The sequence below is a fragment of the Vigna umbellata genome, chromosome 8 (genome assembly GCF_029865625.1).
Source record: "Vigna umbellata cultivar VRB3 chromosome 8, Vumbellata_1.0, whole genome shotgun sequence".
In the NCBI taxonomy this organism is placed as follows: domain Eukaryota; kingdom Viridiplantae; phylum Streptophyta; class Magnoliopsida; order Fabales; family Fabaceae; genus Vigna; species Vigna umbellata.
The window spans coordinates 13,496,682-13,524,571 of NC_142172.1; the positions used below are offsets into that span (position 1 = coordinate 13,496,682).

Consider the following 27,890-nt stretch of genomic DNA (forward strand, 5'->3'; position numbering starts at 1 on the left):
AGCTCTCCTCAGCTTCGTTTTGTTAACGAGCCTCAGCTTCGGAACTTCGTTCATTCAAACTCTTTCATCTTTCACATAACTCACAGTTGAAAAGCTTGGTCGGAACCAGTTCATAGTTGAAACTGGACTAGGCCTGACTGTCACTGCGTTACGAACCCTAATTCCCTTTCTCTTCTCTTCGCTTTCGATCTTTCTCTCCGTGATTTGGTGACACCAATTGCGAAATTCACGTGATTTCTATGACTGGCTCCGTTTCCTTCAATCGGATACGACTGTTCACGGTTCGCGGTTTCCGAAACTGAGCGCAATTCTTCGTCGGTGGTGATCATTGGTGCATGCAGTCTCGGATTGGTAATGTACGAGTTTGATCCATCTATTTTGTTGCGTTTTGAGGTCGGTTTCTAGCGATTTACGTGCATTCTGCTATTCTTTGAGTTTTTGTGATTCAGTTAATTTTGTTTTTCCTTGCTTTGAGACTTTGTTGCAATTGTTTTGTTTGATTTTTTGTAAAATTTAGCAGTTAATTTTGCTTCTGAACGGGGAATCATGGCGCAGAGTAATTGGGAAGCAGATAAGATGTGAGTAGAATAGTTTATGTTTGATAGAGGCACTTTAGTTTATTGATCCGTGTAACTGCTTGCATTTAATTACTATTGTTCTTTACTTTGTGTTCTTACTACTTATATCGTGGTTCTTTCCGTCTATGCTTCTAGGCTTGATGTTTATATTTATGATTATTTGGTGAAGAAGAAGTTGCATAACACTGCTAAAGCATTCATGACAGAAGGGAAGGTTTCTCCTGATCCTGTCGGTAAGAGCTAATTGATGTGGTAATTTAATGCTTTTAATTACTTTTATTCTTTGTTTAGTTATTTTTATTAAATACTTAGTTGCCCCAACCTCTATTTGTGAGTTTTTGGATACCCTGATTCCTACAGTTATGTACAGTGCTCCTTACATCTCCTGGGTGGATGTTTTTGGGGTACTTGTACATCAATTGATTATAGCTAACACTTTGCAATTGCAGCAATTGATGCTCCTGGTGGTTTTCTTTTTGAGTGGTGGTCTGTTTTTTGGGATATTTTTATTGCACGGACAAATGAGAAACATTCAGAGACTGCTGCAGCATATTTGGAGGTACCTCCTTTTCTTCCTTTAGTTCTGAAGATAAAATCATTCATTAGGTTCACCTAATTGATGTTTTATTGATAATATTCATAACATTTAAGAGGAATTGCCTTTCCTTTATTGATGACTTGCAGGCACAACAGAATAAAGTGAAAGAGCAACAGCAACTGCAAATTCAGCATATGCAATTAATTCGTCAAGCTCAACTTCAAAGAAGGGATTCTAATCATCCTCCCCTAGGAGGCCCTGTAAATGCTATCACTACAGAAGGAGTGCTTGGGCAATCTACTGCAAGTGCTTTGGCTGCAAAAATGTATGAGGAGCGGATGAAGCACTCTAACCCCATGGACACAGAGACATCCCAACCACTTTTAGACCCTAGAATGGCCATCTTGAAATCAACAAATCATCCTGGGTAATATTATTGGTAACTTTTATTTAACTTGAAATGTAATTGTCTTGTACATATTTACTGATTTTGTGCATTTTCCCCTAACAGTCAGATGGTTCAAGGAAATTCAGGAAGTGTGACGGCAGCTTTGCAGCAAATCCAGGCTCGAACACAGCAAACCCCTGTTTGTGCTTCTACTGCTCAGTCTTCATCTGAATTCTTTTACTTCTCTATAAAATTACAATGCTGATTTCCATTTTCTTCCTCAGCAGGATATCAAAGGTGAAGTCAACATGGGTGCCATGCAGAGATCCTTGCCTATGGACCCTTCATCAATTTATGGGCAGGGAGGAATGCAGTCAAAGACTGGCATTGCAAACACAGGTGTAAAATCAGTACAAGAGAAATCAATTTAAAGATGGAATGAAATTAAAAAAATTTGAATTTCCACCATTTATAATGTAAAACAGGCAACTAAACTTGGTTACCGTTATTACTAAAGCCTCTAATTAACTTGAAGACTCTTGCACGTTCGTGAGTCTAGGTAGAGAAAATGAGATAACTCATTGTGAACAACCTCTGTTTGGTTAAACACAGGTGAACCTGTTAAACTTATGTAAAATCACATAAACTCTTGAGTCAAGAAGAGAGTTATCAAGTTTGAAATGAAATGTAATTTTTAACCCCAAATGACCCAACAATAACTGGCTTTTAGTTGCTCATGCATGGCTTTTGTACTTAAGTAAGTGTAACATTTTACTATGGTTCAAATGATTTCAAGAAATTAATGATTTTTTCAAAATCTTTTCACATTTTGGGAACTTATGTTTTTATGAATTTATCTATGAGTGGTCATTTATGTAGTTTGAATTATTTGGTACTGATGTACTATCACACCTTATTATTGTGATTTGCTACTGTTCTCTACTTGGAAGTTGAAAAGTTGAATTATTGTTGTGTTAAGAGTATTATGTTATATCTTTGTGTTATTACTAAGTTTTTTAATATTATTTTTTTCCAAGGTTAACTTGTAATCTTGCAAGTTTGTGATTGAGTCTATGGAAGCTTTACGAACTTACCCAAACTTTTATGCTTCTCCAAACCTTTTATGATACTTCAGTTTGTTATGCTTTCCACTATTTGGGGTTTCTTCGCTGGTTCAGTTGTCATAAAGGTTTTGAAGATCAGTTTCTTTACAATGTTTTATGAGGTTTACATAGTTACTATGCTTTTTTTTGGCTAATCATATTACTTGGTTTCAATATTCTCTTTCTTCTCCCATTTCAGGATTAAATGCTGGAGTAGGTAGTCTCACATTGAAAGGATGGCCTTTAACTGTAAGTTCTGCTGAGAATTCAGTTTATTTTTTGTTTACACATCTAGCACTATTTCTGATCCAATTTAAATAAATTGTAATATGATCTAGGGCATTGATCAAATTCGTCCTGGTTTTGGAGCACCAGTTCAGAAGCCTCTCCTTCAGAGTGCAAATCAGTTTCAGCTTTTACCTCAACCACAACAGCAGCAGCTCCTTGCACAGGTACAGGCGCAAGGAAATATTGGCAATTCACCAGTTTATGGAGATATGGATCCTCAAAGATTAAGGGGATTAAATAGGGGAAGTTTGAACGCTAAAGACGGTCAATCAATTGCAAATGATGGATCTATAGGCTCTCCAATGCAATCTACTTCCTCTAAGGTAAAGTCTATTTTACGTTCTTGATATCATGTTTCCTGAATGTGGTAAATCTAGAACAATTTCATCATTTAAATCAAAGAGTTTTCTTTATGCTAGTGTTGTATAGAGCATTGATGTGTTTATGGATGATCTGTAGGATGTGTTAATGTACACAGCTATTTGTGCAACTGATTAGATTATGGTACTTTTTAATGAAAATGTCTTTTCTGCTCTCCCCAAAGAATGATACTTGTTAGTCTTTATGTTATAAGATGCCTGAACATGTTAGGAGACTTCCTAGAAATTAGGAATAAGTTAATTCTTCTTTTATTTATCCAAGAAAAAGGAGAAATAAATTACCTATCTTTTTATTTATCTTTATCAGGAAAAATAGGAATAATTTAGCTATCCTTGTATCTTTGTCTTTTCATTTTTTCTTATCTTTAGGAAAAGAGGTTAATTATAGGATGTTATGGTGAGGCTACACACACTCACACTAGGAATCAAGAACACACTCCTAAGGGTGAGACTACACACACTCACATTAGGAACCTTGCCTACACAAAAAAAGTAATCACAATTCACAAAGAATTACAGAAAAACAAAACCTAGGACACCCCTTGTGCAGATTTTACAAAGAATTCAGGATCTAGACACTTCCTTGATCTTCTCTTTCACTCTTGAAAGCTTGAACCTTTGAATCTTCACAATCTATGTTGGATCCTCTAAGAATGCTCCAAGAATTCTCACAAAGTGTTCTTGTTTCACAAATGATAGTTATGAGAATGTTTCACGTGCTTACAAAAGGAATTATATACATATATATAGCAAAAGATGCAAAACTGATGCATTTAATCGATTAGGTTAATTCCTTAATCGATTAGGCCCAATTCTCTGTTTTAATCGATTATATTAATTCCTTAATCGATTAAAATAGACAACACACAACCCTGTTGTGGCTCTAACTCACTTTAACTGATTCTAAATTAACTTAATCGATTAAGTTAGTAGCACCACACCAGATTTATGCAGTTTTGCTATTCTATTCAACCAAGAATCTATCTTACATGAATTTAATCCTCATCTAACAATCTAATCACCTAAGAAAGAACATTTGACAAGTTCATCATCAAAAACACTCTTTATCAAACTTGAGAGAGCTCCCCCTCTCAACAATCTCCCCCTTTTTTTGATGATGACCAACACTTCCATTTCAATCACATGTTCTTTCTGAACCTGCATCATTAAACATACTCTTTCTCCGTCTTTGGGCATTAGCAAAAAAGTCAGGGCTAGAGAATGATTAACCATAAAGGATAGGCACATTAGCTATGTAATTCCTAGACATATAAGCAGATTAACTAGCATATATATATGTTTAATACATTCATCCAACAAAATTAACCATAATTGTCAAACAATCTATCAAATTTGAAACAAAACAAAGTAACAAAGAAAAAAAAAAACAGAATCAAGACACAGGAATTAAAACACAAAATTTAGTCAGATTCTTCCTCTTCATTTCATTCATTTTCATCAATATTTTGGGCTTTAAGCAGATGCAGTTGATGGTATTAAGTGTATTAATCGATTAGATAAGTGGTCTAATTGATTAAAGCAGAGAACAAATGGTTTTTGACAGCTTAACATATTAATCCATTATGACATCGGTTAAAATATGCAGAGCAAGGGTATTTTCAGTTTTAGGATGCACATTCAACATCTACGATACTTGGTTCATTTCTAATAGTGTAAAACCTATCCTTAGGTAGTGGTTTAGTGAAAATTGTTTGTTTAACTGTGACATGATAAATGAGCTAATCTCCTTTGTCATAATCATGATTCATCATTTCTAGCAAACAAACATACAATAGAATCAAACAATGTGTTTTCAAAATTAGCCTGGAACACAAATTAAGCAGAGGTGGCAAGTACCGAACTAAATTTGGATCCCTTTATGTTAGGGTGTTTCAATGGTTTCTTAGGAACCCATTAAAACTTTCCTTTAGGAACACCAAAATTTTTGTAATAACTTGAATTTGATGCATGGCCTAACTGATTGTAATAAAAACAGACAATTGAAGAGGGTTTGCTTATGTCAATAAACCCTCTTGTTTTTAATCGATTATTTTTACCAGCATACCCTATTCCTTCTCTATTCAACACGCTCCTTTGTGAACCAAGAAGAGCATCAAGATTTGAACTACCTAGTGTAAACTTAGACAAGGTGTTCATAAGATATTTGATTCTTTCCATTTGTCTTGGACAATTTTCACAATTTTGATCACATTTCTTGTTCTCATGCATGGTGTTTTTAGAAATATTTTCTAGAGATTCCAGTTTTGATTTTAGACTTTCATTTTCACTACCTAGAACCTCTTATTTTCCAACCACTTGTTTTCACTTTTATACTTGTTGTTTGAGTGTTGGAGTTTCCTAGCTTCCTCATGCAATTCTTTAAATGAATCAAGTAGTTGATAATTCTTATTTTCAATGCTTTCAAGTTCAAAACTACTCACACTGCTTTCAGATGATGTAGATTTGGCCATCAAGTAGAAATTTGTTTCCTCGTCTCCTTCTTCCTCTTGCTCTCCCTCTTCTTCTGAACTTTCATCATCTTCTTCTTCATCCTCATCATCTGCAACCTCTCCATCCTCTTCAAGATTTTGATTTCCCAACTTCCTTTGAAGAGAAACAATTTCTTTATCCAGCTTGTCAAAACGGGATATGTAAGTAGAGTGATGGCCAGCCAAGGTTTGCAGCTGCTTGAGCACATGTTTTTCAAAATCATTCTTTAGCCTAACAGAGACATATCCACATTTATATGGTCAACATCCTCTTCTTTAGTGGGCTGTTGTTCATCCTTGAATGCCCATTTAACTTCATATGTGCCTTCATATGTACCAGCAAACAGAGATGGTCTGTTTATGGATTCCCCTTCAGAGAAAGTTTGAGATATATTGGCCATGACGAGATCTTTTAATTGATTAAAATTCGATAACTAGCTCTGGATCCAATTGTTAAAATTGAAGCCCTTATATCTCAATCCCAAGAAGGGGTGAATTTGTTTGAAAACACTTTTTAAAGTTTTTAAAGATTTTCAGGTGTATAAGGTTGTTTTCAAAGGATCTTTACACATCAAAGATTCAACAATATAATAAGCAAGAATAAAGAAAGAAATCAACACAAATATTTATATACTGGTTCAACTTTTCAAGAGTCTACATCCAATCTTCTTCCAACAAACTTAGTTGGAAGGAAATCCACTAATAACAAGTGTCAAGATTATAGAATATAAAATCCTAAGGGTGAGGCTACACACACTCACACTAGGAATCAAGAACACACTCCTAAGGGTGAGGCTACACACTCACACTAGGAACCTTGCCTACACAACAAAGGTAATCACAATTCACAAAGAATTACAAAAACAAACAAAATCTGGTACACCCTTGCGCAGATCTTACAAAGAATTCAGGATCTAGACACTTCCTGGATCTTCCCTTTCACTCTTGAAAGCTTGAACCTTTGAATCTTCACAATTTATGTTGGCTCCTCCAAGAATGCTCCAAGAATTTTCACAAAGTGTTCTTGTTTCAGAAATGATAGTTCTGAGAATGTTTCACGTGCTTACAAAAGGAATTATATACGTATATATAGCCAAAGATGTGAAACTGATGCATTTAATCGATTAGGTTAATTCCTTAATCAATTAGGCCCAAATCTCTGTTTTAATCAATTATGTTAATTCCTTAATCGATTAAAATAGACAACACAATCTTGGTGTGCCTCTGACTCACTTTAACTGAATATGAACTAAGTTAATCGATTAAGTTAGTAGCACCACACCAGATTTATGCAGTTTTGCTATTCTATTCAACCAATAATCTATCTTATATGAATTTAATCCTAATCTAACAATCTAATCACCTAAGAAAGAACATTTAACAAGTTCATCATCAAAAGCACTCTTTATCAAACTTGAGAGAACTCCCCCTCTCAACATTACATAGAACAACACTTAGGACAGTATGCATCTTCCAAGTTATTGAGAGCTTGGTCTCTCCCTTTCCAGATTTTTTCTCCAGTCTGATAACTACCTAAAAGCAGTTATGCTTGGCCCTAATAAAATATGGAAAACTGTCAAACTGACTGCACACAGAACTGCAAAAACTATTACAATAACCGTCCTATTTACTATAGACCCTACAGACTCTTTATTTCTGGTTTCTCCTCTTATAGTGCTTACTTATAAGATGTCTAACATAGACCAATATAGATTATTCAATTAAGGTACAGTCCATATTCCCTAGAGATGATTTTTCGAAGTGTTGGAATGCCTTTTCAATTGTGGTTATCCTAGCCTGCTATAGTTGTGGCCTCTATGGGAATTCCTTGATTGCAACCTCAAGACTGTTGATATAGTCACATTGACTAGAGATGTGGCTTCTATAGAGCTTATAAAGCTTGGGCTTTTCACATTACAAGTGAGTTAGGATCTAAACTCAAATTCTAAGACTTGTTATAGTTTGACTGAAAATGCATTCAGCTAGCTTATATAAAAGCAGATGCAGTCCTATATCTGAACTGAACTGCTGTGATCATGTATGAAATTGGAAAATGTGGAATGTTATTCACAATTTAGAAGATAGATAAAGAGTTAAATATCTACCGAAAGCTCCTTAGAAAAAAGATAAACTAGATTCATATTATCCCAAGGTTTATGGGACTTCCTATCAAAATAAAACAATACAATTAAATGAGCCTAATTCTAGGGCGTATACTTTGTTACTGAATATTTCCTAATATGAATAACTAGACCTAGTTTTGTGAAGTTGTCAATTATTCATTTTTTCTGAAAATTAAATAAATATTCCTTGTAGTCATGTAATGTGGCATGGCACAGATTTGATTGAAACAATTAGTTGCACTTACTACGGGAGTGACAAATTGTAGAACAAGTCAGACTTTGTCTTCTTGATATACTCTAGCCATGAGAAAGTTTAAAGAATTTTCTATTAAAGGTACCCATAAATATTTTAGCTTGTTACTCTGCCTAAATAGAAAATTTTGTTTATAGAAGTTTGATAGAATAATCAATTTTGGTTTTATAATAGAAATTTCATTTGTTCTCTGTGTTAATATGATTATTTTTGTCATTTTTGATGCAGATCAACATGCCACAGATCCAACAATCCACCTCCCAGCAACAACAGGATCCTTTGCATCCACAACAATTGATTCAGGTTTTACTTTTATGCTTAAAATGATCAGTATTAGATACTTCTGCTTTTTTGTTTGACCAAAGTTATACGAGTTAGCAGTTTCTATTTAAATGCTTTTTCCCTTGCTTGCGATAATCAATTGCCAACCATTTTGTAGAATAATCGGAAAAGGAAGGGACCTACATCTTCAGGACCTGCAAACAGTACTGGAACAGGAAATACACTTGGCCCTTCTAATTCTCAGCCATCAACTCCATCGACTCATACTCCTGGTGATGGAGTTGCAATGACGGGTAACTTGCAGAATGTTGCTGGCGTATCCAAAGGCTTGATGATGTATGGTACTGATGGACCGGGTGGTCTTGCATCTTCCACAAATCAACTGGTAAATCAAATTGATAATTTTATACTTGAGGAGCATGAATCTACTTCACTTGTTGCTTCCAAATTAAACATTTGTTGTAAAAAACTGTTGTAGTATTTTAATTTTAATGATCAAGTACCCTTATAATTATAGAAATACCATTTTGTAGTACCCTTATGAGACTGTTATAATTATAGAAATACGGAGCTAATCCTATATAATCAGGAATATCTAGATTTTATATCTATTATTAGGAATTTTTTATTTACTACCATATCATATATTTGTTATGAGATAATTCTCTATTTATTGTATTGGTTCTTCTTTCCTAATATAAATTAAGGTACTTGTGTTGTCTCATAAACATATGGTTTCAACTTAATGTTTTTCTCTTCCATAAAGTTTAACATGTTTTCTAGAGCCTTTTTCAAAATCATGTTGACCTGATAGACCTGATGTATTTGAAGGATTTCTTTTCATGAACCTCTTACAGATTTGTTTTCTATGTTTTGGTGCCGACTTTGGCGAGTTTTCCAACAACCACCTTTTTCTCTGGCAAGTTTTCCTTTGTTGTTTTCCAGAAAAAAAAAATTCTTTCAACATTACAGTAACCTCTAGAACAGATTCTCCCATATTTTCTAACCATATTGTTAGTATTGAGAATATGGATGGTTTAACTATTCTACTTAGGCTTCCAAAATCCGGTTAACTGTATTGTTTTTTCTGTTGTTTTCCAGAAAAAAAAAATTCTTTCAACACCACATCAACCTCTAGAACAGATACTCCCATATTTTCTAACCATATTCTTAGTATTGAGAAGATGGATGGGTTTAACTATTCTACTTATTCTTCCAAAATCGGGTTATGGTTAAGTGGGTTGTGCCACCGGTGCCAAATCTGTTCCTACGAAAAAGCATGAACAATGGATAAAGATTGATGCTTAACTCTGTAGTGCTATTAAATCCACTTATTCATGTCTCACTCAAACGTATTTTCCATACGCATGAGACATGTGCATCAGTTTGGAGTGAGGCTAGTGTCCTTTGTTCCAATGGCACACAATATCACTTTGGTGTCTTCCAATATCTTAGAACACTTTTTGCCCCATGACAATTGAGGGTCTTGTGTTCTTGTGTTGGTTGACATCATGTTGCCTTACGTGATTTTGTTGAACCCCTTTTATGAAGGATCTTGAGAACCAGAAGACATTATTTATGACCATGGGCTTGTATAGCTTGCCACAAGAGTATGCTACTACCCATGATCAAACACTGAAACAAAGGAATTGCTTCTTGAAGTTAAGAAAGGAAAGCAACTGTCAAATCTAGGAGAAAGCTTAGTCAATGGTGAATAGAAAAGAGAAGAGGAGGACATCGACGATAATGGATCTAATAGGGACAAGGAAGAACAACTCTGCCCTTGGATAAAATTGGTAGAGTTGCCCATGTTTGATAGGAGTGATCTACTATGATGTATAGCCAGAGTGTAAATTTTTTTGTAGTATGGAGCATCAAAAGATTGGGAAAGTTATGAATAACCTTAATTGGCATGGAAGGAAACACTGACCATTGGTTCAGATTCTGGCGACAAAATTCCAAGAACCCTTCTTGGGAAGATCTTGCAACAACACTGTTATGGAGATCTGGAGCTAGTGGGCAAAGCATATTTTCTAAGAGATTAGCTGCAATTAGATGGTGTTGAAATGTAATGTCTTATAGGGTCTCAAGATATCTAGAACCTCTTGTTCAACCGATTGCCACAAAACAACACATAACTGAAAGTCTAGTTTCTTCCACTGAGATTTTTCTTCATCTGGGACCATAGAAATATCTTGTTCAAGGTGATTATGGTGTCCTTGACCAAGAAACAATAATTCCACAACAGAAGACCATGATAAATAATTTTTCCAATTGAGTTTTAAAGACCTAATGTTAAGGGTAGCAGATAAAGAGGAACTAATTCCAGTAGAAGAGGCCATTTTAAAACTGTGAGAAGAAGCAAGACTTAGGGTTCCAAATAACTTGACGAAGGAAACCCTAGGTATGAGCCCCAACCAACGAAACGGAGAAACAAGTACCAAAAGACACTCAGGAAGCCCCGCCGAGACGATCGGTAGTGGCGCGGTGGAACTCCGACACCGGGAAGGCGGCGCGTGAGGAACACGCGCCCGAGACTAGCCGGAGAGAAGCGGCGCGTGGCGGCATGTGCAAAGGCTTCTGAGGACGGGACCACCAAGGTTGGGTTGCGCTTCTCAAGGCAAACCTAACCCTTGACTTCGTCGGAGAAAACGATGGTTGACAGCAACGGCAGACAGCGGCGAAGACGACGACAGACAAAAATGATAATAGAGAGACGCCGACGATAGACGAGGAAGACACAAAGGTCTGACTCTTGATACCAACTTGAAGAGTTGAGAGAAGAAATTTTTTTTGTTTCACTTAGTAAATCCTGTACAACTTACTACTGCATTTATAGGTATAATAGTTCCGAAAAGTAAAAAAGTAAAAGGGCTGGAAGCCCCTTAACAAAAGCCCTAAAAGTAAAAACCCTTACATAAATATTAATAATAATAAAGACATTACATTTCAACAGATGGATTAGGAGTGTAGAAGATTTCATCCAAGAATTGAAATCCTGGTATCTCAATGAAATCAAACATGAAAGATCAATTGGTTGGGTATTTTTTTGCAGGGTTACAACAGAATATACAAAATCAGGTTCATCCATATGACCCAGAAGACCTGATTTGAGCCATGGAGGAGGCTATGAAGGATACACAACACATAAGTGGACCTTCGTATTGTGAACTTAATTTAGGATTCTGATATTAAGGTGGAAAAGAAACTGTTTCTCTAATGAACCCTCAAGGAAGGACGCTCAGTGGACACTTGTCCAATGGGTCTTGTCAAACATGGCAAGGGGGTGAAAAATCATTCTTCGGATCATCAGTGGCCAACCCTGGTTCAGACTAGGCAGGGACAAGGATTAGGGAAACCAGGAATCTTTCATTTCCTGAACGAATACATCAAGAGAAGGGAATCTTTGTTATCGGTGTGTTGGAGCTTTTTGTCCAATCATCGGTGTCATCCAGAAAAGAGTTTTGGGGTTTGATCTTTTGACTGAAAATGAACTAATTAATGAGACAGGGTAGATAGTGCAATTAGTAGCAGTTCAACAAATCCTGTACTCAACAAATCTTAAATGAGTATTCGGTGGTATTTGTAGAACTTTGGTTTGACTCTCATTGTAGCAGTTCAACAAATCCTGTACCCTCATTTTCATAAAAATGAGATTGAGAAGCAAGTAGCAGAAACATTGACAAGTGGCATCATCTGTCCTAGTAACAACCCATACTCAAGCCTTATGCTCTTAGTCAAGAGAAGGAATGGAAGTTGTAAAGTCTGTACTGATTACAGAACCCTAAATAAAGCAACTTTTTCAAATAAGGTCCATACTCCAATGATTGAAGAATTAAATAGAGCTAAATATTTTTCTATTCGAGAAGAGGATATCACCAAATTAGGATGTATGAGCTAGATGTACACAAAACAACTTTTAGAACACATCAAGAGATTATAAATGTTTGGTTGTGCCTTTTGTTTAATCAATTCCCAACTACTTTTCATTGTGCAATGCAATCAGTTTTAGAGCAATTTCTTAGTCAATGTGTTATAGTTTTTTTTAATGATATTTTGATAGACAAAATTGTACTAGGTATTTGGGTCATGTTATTTTATAAAAAGGAGTTCCCATGGACCCTGAAAAGACTGAAACTATACTGTAGTGGCCTATTCCCAAGAGCAGTAGGGCCTTGAGAGGATTTTTTTGGTCTAACAAATATCATTGACATTTTATATGGAATTATGGCAAGATAGCCATACCTTTGACAACTTCATAAAACAAAATTGAGTGGACTCAATATAGCCTAGATGCCTTTAGACAGATGCAGATAGTTATTGTTAAAAAGTAAGTTTTAAGCCTAACTCAACCCTATAAAACTGACTTTTAAGGTGAGGTTTGCACCTACTTGTATACTGTTAATTGGCTTTATCTCTAGTTGATGTGACACTTTCAACACCCCCTCACGTCGAGGTATATACATCTTGTACGTGAGACTAGACATTAATGGGTGGTCCAATAGTGACCCAATAGCAGGTGGAATGATATGCCTACCAAACACAAATCTTGCTAGGATAGACTCTAACCCATGACTCTGATATACCATGTTAAAAAGTGGACTTTAAGCCTAACTCAACCCAACAAAACTGGATTTTAAGGTGAGGTTTTCACCCACTTATGTATTATAAATTGGCCTTATCTGTAGTCGATGTAGGACTTCCAATCGCTGTTACTACAATTTTGGTGATGCTCTATTTTTCTAAGCTTTTCCCACGGAATGCAACACTTTTGGGAAAAGGTTGGTGGTTGTCTTATTCCAAGACAAAAGACCCATAGCTCTTTTCAGCAAAGAATCATTGTCAAACACCTCTCTCTGAAAGTCTATATATGAAAAAGAACTTTATGGCTATGGTCCTAGCCATTCAGCATTGGTGATACGATCCTGCCTAAGAAAGAGTACAATCTTTTTAGAATTTGAATCTTCAAAAGACATGACAAAAATGAATCAAAGAAGAATGCGGAATAAGATAGGGATGAGGATGCCACAATCTACCAGATTGATAAGTCAAGTGAAGATTCGCCATGAGGATGTTAATCTTTGATAAGAGTCAGAGTTTTAACCCAAAAATCAAGAGAATCCTCTCTCAAGAATGCAAATGCATATAATATGACTCAGTGTTTACATAAGTTTTTGGTACCTCTATCTATAGTCACATAAGTTTACGAAAACCTAGAAAACTAAAATAAAGCCCAAAGCCGAAAACACATAAAAATAACATAAAACAAAAATTACAGACGCAAACTTTTGCCTAGTGAGATGCGCTCGCCAGTGAACACAAATTGGTTCGCTCAGCGAATTTAACATTTTTGTAAAATTAACATAGATTACAATTTATTTAATTTCCTAAATTATTTTTTAATTGTGCTCATAATCTTCGTGATTTTTAAGTTCCCTCCTTCATGGATCATTATAAAATTCAAGAAGACGTGTTTTGATCTTTGACCTTGTCATAGATTCTTTGAATTACAAATATTTTTCCTCAAGTTCTTCTCATACATGTAGATAGTTCTCTATCAATTGGCGCCCTTGGTAGGACATAAATTCACAGTGTATACAGAAAAAAAAAAACTAAGGCACTTGTTAAAACAATGCATCACAACTTAGAATCAATGTAATTGGTTTGCCCAACTATTAGGGTATGAATTTCAAATCATATATAAGGTGGGAGCAGCAAATCAGGTAGCAGATGGCTTATCAAGGAAAGAAGAAGGCAAGGAGTTGCAAGCCATATCTGAACTTTTCGGTAGGATATTAAATCTATTGACGAGGAGGTTAATCTTGACCCTTTTTCGTCAAAAAGTCTAGGAGGATTTAACCAAGGCTCCAAACCAGTACCCCCATTATACTTTGCAACGTGAGTGGCTATATTACAAAGGAGGACTAGTGTTTGCAGCATCATAATAGTGGATTCCTGAGTTACTATGAGTATCATTATTTGCTTAATGGGGGACATTCAGGAATATAGCTCACTTATTCAATAGGAGCTTAGAAATTTATCTACACTGCTTTTGTTCTGATCAGCCAAAAGTTTGGGTATAAATTATCCCTTGCGCAGAAAAATGATACAATACCAGTTTTCAAAGTGCTACTAACTGCATTCCTGTTGTGGTGGTTTATGGTCATCCTCCCCCTTCAACAACTAGGTTTATACTTGAGACAACTGAAATTTCATTTACAAAGAGCACAAGCTCAAATGACAATTCATGCTAATGTTAATTGCAAACCTTCCAAATTCAAACTAGGTGATTTGGTGTATCTAAAAATTCAGCCACATAGACAAAACTCTATCAAGATTCTTCCCAAATTGTCGGCACATTTCCATGGACCATATTTGGTTCTTAAGCAAATCGATGAGGTGGCTTTCAAATTACAATTTTGCAACAAGCTTGAATTCATCCTATGTTCAACGTAACGCAACTCAGGAAGGCAATAGGGCATCATTTTTGTGGAAGCTGCACTACCAATAAAATTGCAAGGACCTACAATTGTGTTCATTCCAGCTTTTAAATTCAAGGTAGTTGGACGATCACTCAATTGATGTACCAGTTGAGGAATCCATGTGGGATAATTCAACTTCTACTCAAAATTGATTTCCTAATTTTAACATTGAGGACAAGGTTGTTTATGAAGATGGTCATTGTAATCAAAATCAATATTTAACTCGTAAAACGAGAAGATCATACAATTTTAAGTAGCATTTCTGATTCAAATTCCAGGTATGATCGTGGCACAACAAATTCGTTAGGATTGTGGAGCAAAATTGTAAAATTGTGTGGATTGCCATTTTTTCTAAATTACTCGTTGCATAACCTGTTCACCTTCTTGGGTGAGTGGATTCAATTCAAATTGAACCTAAACATAATTAAAAGATAATGCAATTAAAAATTCACCTTATTATGTGTCTTGTTATCCACAACACCACCAACTAAAAATTAAGGTAATTAAAATTTGCCTTTATTTTTAAGCTGCACCACCTGTTCACTCTCTTTGTGAATGCAGTTTCAATTAAAACAAAATACAAACCTAATTAAAAATTAAAGGTGTTGCCTTCCTTGCTAAATGAGTTTCAATTAAAATAAAACTCAGTTAAGATACACACAAACATATATATATATATATATATATATATATATATATATATATATATATATATATATATACACACACATATATATATACACATATATAACATACTTTTTATAAAGTAAAATCTATGATCTGTATTTCAATTTTACGATCTTTCATGATCCTAACCATAATCTCGATTTTAACTATCTTGAAGAGGGTGGTACTGTTAGGTCAGAGATAGGATTACAAGTAATAGAGGTTTTAAAAGAAAAACTAAGAATGTAGCTGTAAGGTAGTTTTTACAACTAAGAGTTAGTTGAAAGGAGCCCATTAGGAAGCTAGGAGGGAAAAGTGGGCAGTTTTTTTAGATTTAAGATTCTTGTAACTGGAATAATCTAGTGAAAAGTGTTTCTTTTTAACCATTTTGTACAATTGCTGAAATAAGGAACTTTGGATTTTCTTTTCGTAGTTCTCTGAAAATAATATTGTTTCCTAAAAGTATCATTAGAATATTTTGTTTACCTAACGCAAATCATCAGCAAAATCTTTTAAATTACAGATCATAGTTCTTGAATCTTAATAATGTATATCCTTCTAGTTGCAGGATGACATGGAACATTTTGGGGATGTTGGTTCCTTAGAGGATAATGTGGAATCATTTCTCTCACAGGATGATGGTGATGGAAGGGACTTGTTTGGCACGTTGAAACGGAACCCTTCTGAGCATGCTACAGATGCTTCGAAAGGTAATCTCATGTTCTTATGCGTGTACATATTTTTACCATTCACGTTAACCAGGTTGCTGTCTATATTGCTTCCCATTTCAGGCTTTTCCTTCAGTGAAGTTAGTTCTATCCGCAAAAGCAATAGCAAAGTTGTTTGCTGTCATTTCTCTTCAGATGGGAAATTATTGGCTAGTGCTGGACATGACAAAAAGGTAGAACATATTTGGTTTTTTAACTTAACAGATTTAAAGTAATAGCAGAGCTTCAAAATAGTTAAAAGACACTAGCATCACCAGTTATATTTCTGCTTGTGAAATGTAAACTTGAATATATATATATATATATATATATATATATATATATATATATATATATATATATATATATATTTTTTTTTTTTTTTTTTTTTTTTTTTTCTGTAGTTTAAAACTTAACAAGATTAATTACCTATTTTAAATTTTTTGATGCATTTCAATATTAATGAATCAGCTGCAGTTGATGATTTCGTATTGACGTGATAACTGCCCGTACCTTTTAGGCATTCATACATTTCATGCGAAATCTTATAAAATGGGCATATATGCCTTGTGATTTTAACAGGCATGGTGTCCCTTCCCATAGGGAGAAAACGCAACTTTTACTCTTCTCATCAGCATATAACACTTGGGACAAGAACAAGCATTAATTAGTTTACCCAATAGCACCTTCCAATTAAGTTGAAAAGCTAAAAATTAAAAGCTTAGGTATTTGTCTTTTCCTGTGTTTGCTGCATATACTTAATGTTAAGAGTAAGTTCTGAAAGCATAAGCTAATGGAGAAATGTTCGTGAATGATTTATGTCCGTTGCACCCCCTAATGCAATAAATTTGTCCTGCTGTAATTAAACAATTACTTAGAAAATAGGATGGGGCCGAACTATCAACCATTTAGTCATAGTGCCTTTTTTATTATATTAAGACTGATTGGTGGTTGTTTTATACTTAACATTGACCATCAATTAATTGACTTTTTGAGTTGCAAAAATTAGTCTGTCTCAAAAATACCCAGAAAAACATTTTGAATTTTTTTATTCGCACTATTTCTAGACAATGAAAATTCATACCCCTTTATGAGATACTATATTCAATAAAAAAAGATAGCTTCATGCAGGCATTTTGTGGTCTTCGTATTCTGTGGGATCTCCAGGTTTAGTCCAACAAAATGAGAGATTTTGAGAGAAAAAAATGAAGAGAAATAGTATACCCAATTGATTTGGTGAACTTATCATCCCTTCGGTTGGATTAATACTTTATTCAAATAAAGAATCTGGCCTTTGAGCAGATCGATAAAATGGTTGTTTGTCCTTACAAGTTGTAAATTTGTTTTATAGATTGTGATGGAAATATTTCTAGCAGGTCTGGTATGTTTGCTTGTACTTGCAAATGTATCAAATTTTGATTTTGATATTAGTTCTCCAATTTTTTTGTTTCTATTTTTGGTCCTTGTTAATTTAAAGTCCTAGTAATACGATGTAAATTATACTTATCATTCTATTTCTTGTTATTAGGTTGTTCTGTGGAACATGGAGACACTGCAAACAGAGAGTACACCAGAGGAACACAGCCTTATTATTACTGATGTTCGCTTCAGACCGAATTCCACTCAGCTGGCAACATCTTCATTTGATACAACTGTTCGGTTGTGGGATGCTGCTGATGTAAGTTATTCTTTTCTTATTGCAGACCTTTCCTTTTCTTTCAGAATTACATCTGCTTTCTGTTAAACGAAATGCCGTGTCAATGGAGACTAGACTGTAGTTTGATTACTTTCAGAACATATGATGTCTAGGTACATAAAATATAGTAATAGAGAACTTTGGAAAAATGAAAGAATTAATTTACTCCATGAAAAAGTGTAATTCTTGAATGTTTACTTTTCTTGATAACTTTCTTGAATGATTATATGTTCATGATCACGTACCAAATGTTAGATTAATTAAGCATTCATAGACTTCTAATCTTGCAACTTAATTTACTTCTATACTTCAAAGAGTAAAATATCCATTAAAATGAAGTTAGTTTATATTTTATCAACAAGATTTTACATTTCTTAAAATTTTGTACACTTTATCCACTTCAATCTCTTAATCTAAAGAACTGAGTTTATCAGATTCAATTTACAAAATGTCCTTCAGTGGTGTTTATCAGTACTCTTGAAATAAGTAGATTCTTTTCCTTTTGATGGTCATAGATTTATATTGTATTTACTGTGTAATTTTGTCCATTGAGTCTATGTCGTGCTTTGGTTTTCAACTTAGTTCTTAAATCTCTTCCTCTCTCTCAATGGTCACAGACACCTTGTATCATTTTATGTCTTGGAAAGTGTTGTTTATCTTCAGGTTTCAGAGTCAACAACTAAAAGAGATTGTATGAAAGCCTTGATTTTAACTTTTCTCTATGTTGGCCGGGCTCCAAACCTCCAACAGATTCAAGCAAAATATAATTCATTAGTTCTTGTCTCCAATCTTATGGACCCTGATGGTACATATCAGTAGATAAAATAATAACATATCTTGCACATTGATAAATAGGTAGTTGATTGTATGGTGACCACAAAAATTGTTTTAGTTAGGTCATTGATTGATTCTAATTATACTATAAATAACTAAGACATACATGTTTGCTAGTCAAGACGTGCAACTTTCAGTAAACCTGTCTTTCTTGACCAATGATTGTTGAACTTTAAAAATGTGGTATAATCGAGAACCCATGGTATTTTTGTGAAAGTTATATTTTGGAAGTTAGAACTCTTCTCTGGCTTTTATGTTGATGGTTTGTTTCTACGGTTGCTGGCTTTTCAAAAGATTGTAGTTTGAACCGTATTTATAAAACAGAATTAACTACGTTAGAATCTGGTTTGATTATTGTTATTGTTGTATGTTCAGGTGTCCTTCTTTAGAAGTTTTTCTTTTACCCTATGGATAAAACTTGTTTTGAAGATGTGTTGCTCTGAATTAAATATATTGTTTTGGAGCTTTTAAGCTATACATGAAAATTGGGTGCTAAATCTTATCCTCTTGCACTGGGAAAAGAAGTAGCTTTTTCAAGTATTGGTTTCGTTGTAAGTGGACTTACCATTGACTGTTACTTTTGCAGCCAACCTTTTCTTTACAGGCATATAGTGGCCATACTTCACACGTGGTGTCCCTTGATTTTCACCCAAAGAAAAATGATCTTTTCTGTTCCTGTGATGATAACAATGAGATCCGTATCTGGAATATTAACCAATATTCTTGCAGCCGAGTTTTTAAGGTCAGTTACAAAATTTACTTTCAGTTATCTAGATATATGAATTATGCTTTTCCTCAATTCTAAACAATATTAAATTAATCAAGCAGGGAGGATCCACCCAGGTGAGGTTTCAGCCAAGGGTTGGTCAACTTCTGGCTGCAGCAAGTGGGAGTCTAGTGTCTCTCTTTGATGTTGAGACTGATAGGCAGATGCACATGTTTCAGGTGTTAACATGGACACAACTTCAAAATCTAAGAAAATAATAAAATTCCTGTCCTATTGTTTTGTGATAAATATATTGTAATAATTATATTTTAATGCATTGCTAGGGACACTCTGCAGACGTACATTGTGTCTGTTGGGATTCAAATGGAGATTACTTGGCTTCTGTGAGTCAAGAATCTGTCAAAGTGTGGTCACTTGCATCTGGGGAGTGCATTCATGAACTTAATTCCAGTGGAAACATGTATCATTCTTGTGTCTTTCACCCAAGCTACTCAACTCTCTTGGTTATTGGAGGATACCAGGTATGTGCCTATGAAGCTTTGTTGTTTGCTATTCATTGTCACTTCTTTTATTGTTTATTTGGTTTATATGTGTGAAGTTATTATAAAAATGCTACTTCCTCCATTCATTTTTTCTCATAATCAAACTGTTAAAAGTGATTACGTACTGAGCCGAGAAAAAACATAGAAGATGAAGATTTATAGTTAATCTTAGTGTAACCCTTCCATTTATATTTGGGTGTGTGTTACGTACCTGAGGTCGATACGATCCACGAACACAATAGGAAATAAAGCTAAAGAATGAATGATAATGAACAAATGAATTTCTTTTATTGATTGTAATATTTGGATAAACAAAAGTAAACAATAATTGAGAGCATAACCTCCTTCAGTTACTTGGGAGCATAACCTCCCTCACAGGACGCATAGCCGCCTATCAACAAAACTCAATAATCAAAAGCATACCCTTAACCCTAGACTCTAGCTTTATTTATACTAATTGTTTCCCGCTCATCTCGTACTAAATATCTCCCTAGAATATATCTATATTTAATATAAATACCCCTATATTTAATGTAAATATTTCCACGTATATTTCCCTAGCATATATCATTAATTATAAATATCTTATATTGTATATTTCCCTGGAATATATATTTATTTACTCTAATTATCTTATACTGAATATTCTCCTCAAATATAGCTCCCTTTACTGTATTTAGTTCTCACCCATCCTAACTGTCACAGTTGTGACAGTTAGGATGGTAGCTCTTCAACCGTTCGGCTCAGGTCCTTCGCTCCTTCCCACTGTTCGGCCTGGTCGCTCTCCCTTGTCCACCGTTCGGCCTGCTCGCTCCCTACCTTCCACTGTTCGGCCTGCTCGCTCCCTGCCTTCCACTGTTCGGCCTGCTCGCTCCTGGCCTTCCACCGTTCGGCCTAGTTGCTCCTCGCCTTCCACCGTTCGGCCTAGTTGCTCCTCGCCTTCCTTCGTTTGGCTTGCTTTCCCCTGCCTCCCACCGTTCGACTCCAGCTCTTCACTACCTTCCACTGTTCGGCTAGACCTCTCCACGCCTTCCACCGTTCGGCCTTTACGGTCAATACCGTTCAGCCTCACTTCCCTCCTACCTTCCTTCTCCTTTTCATATACTTTTCATATACTTTCCAAACCTTATTATTACCCCTTACTTTATACCATAACAGTGTGCGTGTCTTTTGTTCACAATAAACTTTGTTTACTATGTAGGATATGAGCGTAAGTTTTACTTTATGGGTTGTCAAGCTGTAAGAACTAAGTTCATGGGCATTTAACTTTGTTCAGTTTGTAAGAAACGAGGAATGTGTGATAGAGACTATACCATCACACCGCAGAAAATTTTAGTTGGAGATATAAGAAATACAGGCTAAACTATTCTAAGGCTGATAATAAAAGGTCAATTATTTTATACCGGTCCATAACATCAATTCCAACCACTTTACATGCATTTTATTGGTCTGATTTTAATTTCTAAGTACCGTTTTTAATTTTGGTTAAATATAAACTCCATTATTTTTATTTAAACACTTTCAACTAGAAAAACATGCACACATTATTTGCATTGTTGGGAGTGGAGTTGTTCATCTGTTTTTCAACCTTCACTAATAATTTTACTTTTTTGGCATTGAGTATGTGTTTAAGTGATATTTTTCTTATGTCACTGATTTGCACTGCATTTAAATAATTTTTTCTAGTTGATTTCTGTGCTTACAATTTTTTTATTAAATATTAAGTCTGATTTAAATAATTTAATAATTTACTTAAATTTCCATTAAATAATAGAAATATATTAAATAATTTTATAAAATATATTTAATCGGAGGATCCTTATTATTCAATAAATAAATAAAAACTTAGTACTCTTGCAGTTATCCTTCCTTATATATAATTCTTTACAATAACCTTTGCATACTTTGACAGTGTAGAATGAGTTTAAGTTTTTTTTAGGTTATCAAGATGTGGAAATTAAATTAAAGGCAATTAAGTTTTGTTAAGTTTCGTGGAAGAAAACAGGAATATGTGACAGATATTGAACCATGCCACCCACCAAAGAAAATTGTTGTTGGAAATAAAAATAAAGGATGGTTAAGCTATTCTGATGTTGATAAAACAATCCAATTATCTCATGAGTCCATAATCAGTCCAAACTACTTTAAATCCATTTAGTTGGACTGCTTTTCATGCCTAGTTCCATTTTTAAATTTTATGTAAACAAAGTCCATTAATTATAGTATACTCCAAGTAGAAAAACTTTCGCACACTATTTGCATTTTCCCCTTTGTTGCACATATGTTTTCCATTCTTAATCATTTGCTTTTATTTTTAATCATTCCATGGTTTGTGCCCTCCACCTATGATTCATATTATCTGGACCCTTTGCTTGAAAAATTGGTTAGGCTGTGATACCATTTTGGTGCCAAGCCCCTTACTCTTAGGATAAACAGAAATACCACGTCTTTGAGCCAATCACGAGTCTCCATGGCATATAATGTCTCATCGTGGGTATTCCTATTTGTCAAATCATAATTAACTTGATAAAAAATATATCATTTTCATAAGCGTTTTTTGATACTCAAGATTTTCAATAGAGGCAAGCGTAGAGCATACTAGCATCTAAGGAGGGGACTAATAATATGAATCATATAAAGTAGGTGTTCAGAGAGAGCTTTGGGAGAAAACATCTTTACATAGAACTCTTGATTGGGGGATTTTACAAACACACTTATCACACCTTATCTTACAGGAGTATTATGTGTTTGTCATAAATTGTATTACACATTACTTAACAATGTATTACAGGAGTATTTTGTTACTTGAGATGAATTGAACGCTGATTCAATTGAAAAATTGTTGATTTCCATTATGTGATTAATTAATTGGAGTTTATATGTTTCTTGACTCTGGTAATAGTCAACGCTGAGAAATTGTTGTGAGTGACCATGGCTATTTGGTTATGTTGAGGTAGTATTTCTGATACTGATCCCACATAAGTATTATTTAGACATGGATCATTACACCGTTGAGAAGATAAAATCTATGGCTCATTCTATGAAAATGCTTGTCTAAGTCTTTCATCCTGATTGAAAAAAAAATCATCTCAAAGAAATATTGCCGGATTTCCATGTCATTGATGACTCTGTCTCCAATGAATTCTTCATGCAAAGCTGAGAATTGCCACATTAGTATTTGATTCATGGAATTGGTTTTGTTGGATAGCACCTAAATCATGATAGCATTCTTAGGGTGCTAGTCATTCGACCACAAATTCAATCACTTTGTATGAATTAGAGTGTTTCATCAATCTGGTGTCTAACCTGATCTCGAGGTCAGTCTTCTCCACCTGCTAGGAGGGATATCATCTAGGGTGAACCAAAGTCCATTGACTGGACTTGTAGTTTCTACTATGGGAGAGGAAATAACTTTATCATCAGGAGAGTCATATATTGCCTTAGTTTTGGTCTCTAATCCCGTTGTAGTGGCCATCAAGATATTAATTAAATCAGCATAACTAGGGTCTCTCCCTTCTGAGTTTTGAAATGATGAGTATATTTGTGTGGTTCCACTATAGGAAGAGTTTTCATCTTGTAAATCTTTATCAAGAATACGATGTGGTTTTTTAAGGCAAAGTGGGTATATGGGTCCTGGGAATCTTGACGAACATTCTTACTAGATGATGGTTGATTTCTAGGAGAGGATATCAGAGATTCTTGGGGAGATATTTAAGAGGAATGTCTTGAACTAGACTCAGGTTTTGTCTTGGTTTGGCAAGTAGAAGCTCTGGGACGAGGTTTAAGGTGACGGGATCAAGTGAGAAGGTGGTTTTGGGAAAGGAGATTGATAAATAGGAAGAAAGGAAGGTATGAAAGTGTATGATTCTAATGGAAGAGCTTGTTTCAATTGAAAACTAAAGATTTATCTTATTGATATCAATCACTCAACTTACATTCTCGTCATCTCTGTTTGTAATAAGCAAAACCTTTAAAAAAGGAAATAAAAATATGCTGAAATAAATAAGAAGATTCTGAAGATATTTTTTTCCTAATTACTATTGATATTGAGAATATATTTTTAATCCTAATAACATGGTGTTTACAATACTTCTTCTCAAGTTGGTAAATTAATATCAATTATTCTTAAACTTGCCTACAAGATCTTAGAATCTGCCCTGAAGAAACCCTTTCTTGAAAATATTTTCTACCAAAAGTCTTATAGCAACATGAGTTGTAACCACTAGGCCTCTTTCAAGATTATCCTTGACAGAGTGTTTGTCACTTTCAATATGATTGGTCTTTTCATGTTCGACTACATTATGGACAATGCTCATGATGGACTTGTTATCATAGTATAATTACATAGAGATGTTGATCATTGTCATTTTCAATCAAATTAAAGGAGTAGACATCTAAAGTAGCATTAGATTGCCGAATGTAAAAGAGTCTAGATCTCTACTGCAAGAAATGTCAATAGAAACCAAGTATAGTTAATCCAAATTCGTCTTCTAACGAATTCAATTGTAATCTTAGTAAACCAGATTTTGAAAAGCATAAATTAGAAAGAACAGTAGATAAAATGGGGTTTTTCTGTTGTAGACGATGCTAAACGAATGATGTTCATTTAGAGTTGTAAGAGTTGAATTGATTGACACTTTCTGCCCTCAACTTTTTATGTAGCCCTTGGAATGAAATCTTTGTAGTTCTAATCAGTTAAAAATTGATTTTGCATTATCAGGCTTGTATCTTCTTTTTGGAAACGTTTTTCTTTCTCTTTTATGCTTAAGAAAACAATATCGCATATATGATTACAAATTACAACTGATTACAATCGTTTCTTCCCACAATTGGATTGTGCGCTGTTTCTAAATAAAATCATTCAATTTAAATCAGCAAATCCAATAAATTGTTGGCAGATTAAAAGGTCCACTAGACAATCTATCGCTATACAAGTCGTAGACACAATGTGACTTCCATTTTTCCTTAGTTGCACAAGACACAATGTATGCATTCAAACATATAAATCACTTGTCATCAAAATTCAGTAGATAGTCAATCCATCAAATTGTCTAGTGAAATTCAACATACTAAATAGTCTGATGAGGCTCATTTGACTAGATTTCTAATGGAGCTCGTATAACTAGACTGTCTACAGTCCATTAGGGTTTAAAAACTGATTTTTGTCACTAATTTTAGTTGAAGCTTAGTTAACCTCAATTGGGGAAATTCTAGGTGAAGTTATGGATTTAATCTTAATTATAATCCAAGAAAGCTAAGATTAAATGTTCTTGATGAAGGACCATCCGACCACCACACTTTTGGCTAAGAAGATAAAAGAAGACGAAGCCTCATGGAAGAAGACTGTACATTTGAAAAGTAGAATAAAAAGATTTTCTTTCTTCTTAGTTTTGTAAACAAATGTATAACAGTAATATGCATGTATAGCTATAGATTTTCTTTGGTAAAAATAATAGACATGAGTAGGATTGCAAATGGGCCTCATCAAGGGAATGTTGGGTTGCCAAGATCCGAAAGCACATGGTTAGACTCAGCCAAGGCACATCAAGACATGACCAAGACCACTCTTCACTCAGACACACTTAGGTTCCTGAGTTGGAAACCTAACTAAGACAACCCAATCACACACACAAACAAGAATCAACACTGAAAAAAGAATGAGTATTTGTATTGATATTCAAAGAAAGTACACAGATAGCGCTAATGGAGGCCTAATCCCTCTCTTAGCCCTAACGGAGGCCTAATCCCCCTCACAAGGTTCAAGACCTGTCTATACTAAGAAAATGACTTCCCTTCACAGAATTACCAAAAGGCTTATTTATACTCTCTTTCTCCCCCTAACAGCCTAACAAACTTTTCCGCTCTTTACTTTTATCCTAAATCCATTACCCATTATACCCTGCCACCCCATATCCTAACACACACCTTCAAATAAGGAGCGAATCCTTATAAACTCTCACGTTTAGAGTGAGTTAGGCATTAAATGTGAGTCAATTTCAGCCCTCTTCATTATGGAATCAAAAACCTTAATTTAAGAGGTCAACAAGGCATGCACACAGCTAGCACATGAGCCTCAAGCTTGTGCACATCATGTATTCAAGGCAAACACTTGAAGAGAGCAAGTATTGAGTGATGACTTAATTCTCATAAGTAGCACCTAAACTAGTGCAGCTGAAGTACTTTTATGTTTTAGTCCCACAGCCCCTAGATCACTTACTACAAGAGGCTCTCCTATCTATATAGAGCTCTTGCCCCCTTGTCATCTTCCCTTTTAATTGCTATGTATTTTTCTTGTCCTTGTTCTTTGAAGTTGTTTAAATGAGAGTATTTTTCTTAGGTTCACTGCCAAGGAACCTTCCTTGGAAGTGAGAGCCTTAGTGCTGAGTTTTAATCTAGAAACTTGGGAAAAGTTTTCTTTTGTGTTCTTCCAATGCTCTAAGTTTTGTGTTGTCTTTTTACATGCCTTACTTAGCTTTCAATTTTTAAATCTTAGAAGTTTTGTTTAGAGTTGTGTTTATTCCTTTAAATGTTAAACGCAACTCTAATAACATCATTCTCATAATGAACATAATAGTTTCTACGGAGACTCTGCCTCGGACATTAAAACCTCTTCTTCCATGAAGAGAAAGGATGAGTCTAATTGCACCATAGTGAAGATGAGTGAAACACTGTAATTGCAAATGTGTAATGAGTTTTTTAGGAATCTCAATGGTGATGTATTGCTCTTCTTACGTAACTGTCAGAGAATGTTGTTCCATCTTGGAGGATAGGACATATTCTTTGATGTGTGGCGGTAATTGATTTAAGGGTGGATCTTCTTCGGAAAATATTATATGGGCTTAAGAACATCTTCAATAAAATAAGCTAATGTTGTAATAATTAAAAACAAAAAGGTATAGTCCTTGATTATTTTTTGAATTGTTTATTAAATTGAATTTTATGTTTAAAATATCCAATGATTTAATTTATTTTTATTATTTAGTGTGTTATGGAAATTAATAAATTATATGTTCTCATTTTATTCACCGATACATTGCAGTCATTGGAGCTATGGAACATGGTTGAGAATAGATGTATGACAATTCAAGCTCATGATTGTGTGATATCTGCGTTAGCACAATCACCCGTCACAGGGATGGTTGCTTCTGCCAGCCATGACAAATCTGTAAAGATTTGGAAATAAATTTTACTATTTTATGCTTCAAACAAACAGGGCTCTACAAATTACAATGATACCAGAAGCCTCCACTTACTCCCACCAGTCCCAACTTCTCTCGTTGTATCTATTGTGACAAGGGGCTCAGTAGCACATTTTCTATGTTCCTGGTTAGTTTCCTAATCTTTTTATTTTTTTTTATTCCTAAAAATATTTCAATTAAAAGTCTTGCTTTATAGCCAGTTATTGTGCAATGAGGGTTTTGTCATTATTATTAGCCCCTTTTCGTTTTAAATATCCAAAATGTATGTTGTCCAAGTTCATTGTCTGTTTACTGATTAGCAAATTACATTAATGAATCAGTGAGGGATATATAATTGATGATATTAATTTGTTGGAGAAGTCCTATCTATAATATTATCATGTCCTTGCTTCTTGCGCCCCACAATTTATCTATTGTACATTTACTTTTGTTTAAATAATGGGAGATGCAATGAAGTAGCATTTATTTTTGTTTATACAGAGTAGTGTCAGAACGTACTTTTGCGATGAAAAACAAATCTGGAATGGATATTTCAAAAAAGGTTAAATATGTTTAGTCCCTAAACTATCACGTACTTTTGGGTTTAGTCTCAATTCGAAAATTTTGTTCCGTTTA

The 27,890-nt window shown here is 34.6% G+C and overlaps 1 protein-coding gene across 9 annotated transcripts; it reads left to right on the forward strand.

The window, feature by feature from the left end:
- Nucleotides 1-27,634, forward strand: LOC124848426 (transcriptional corepressor LEUNIG_HOMOLOG). Of its 9 annotated transcripts, none has more exons than XM_088096544.1 (18): nucleotides 1-393; nucleotides 518-578; nucleotides 714-811; nucleotides 1,028-1,137; nucleotides 1,263-1,543; nucleotides 1,628-1,703; nucleotides 1,789-1,903; nucleotides 2,807-2,856; nucleotides 2,946-3,218; nucleotides 8,369-8,443; nucleotides 8,580-8,807; nucleotides 16,133-16,280; nucleotides 16,362-16,471; nucleotides 17,806-17,955; nucleotides 19,394-19,549; nucleotides 19,636-19,752; nucleotides 19,858-20,055; nucleotides 27,116-27,634. In XM_088096544.1, the coding sequence occupies exons 2-18, from the start codon at nucleotides 547-549 to the stop codon at nucleotides 27,257-27,259; spliced, it is 2,361 nt and encodes a 786-aa protein (XP_087952670.1). In that variant the 5' UTR covers nucleotides 1-393; nucleotides 518-546; the 3' UTR covers nucleotides 27,260-27,634. The 9 variants fall into 9 exon arrangements, with proteins under 9 accessions (XP_087952670.1, XP_087952668.1, XP_087952671.1 ...); XM_088096542.1 differs by having other exon boundaries at nucleotides 521-578; XM_088096545.1 differs by having other exon boundaries at nucleotides 1-356.
- The last annotated feature ends 256 nt before the right edge of the window (nucleotides 27,635-27,890 follow it).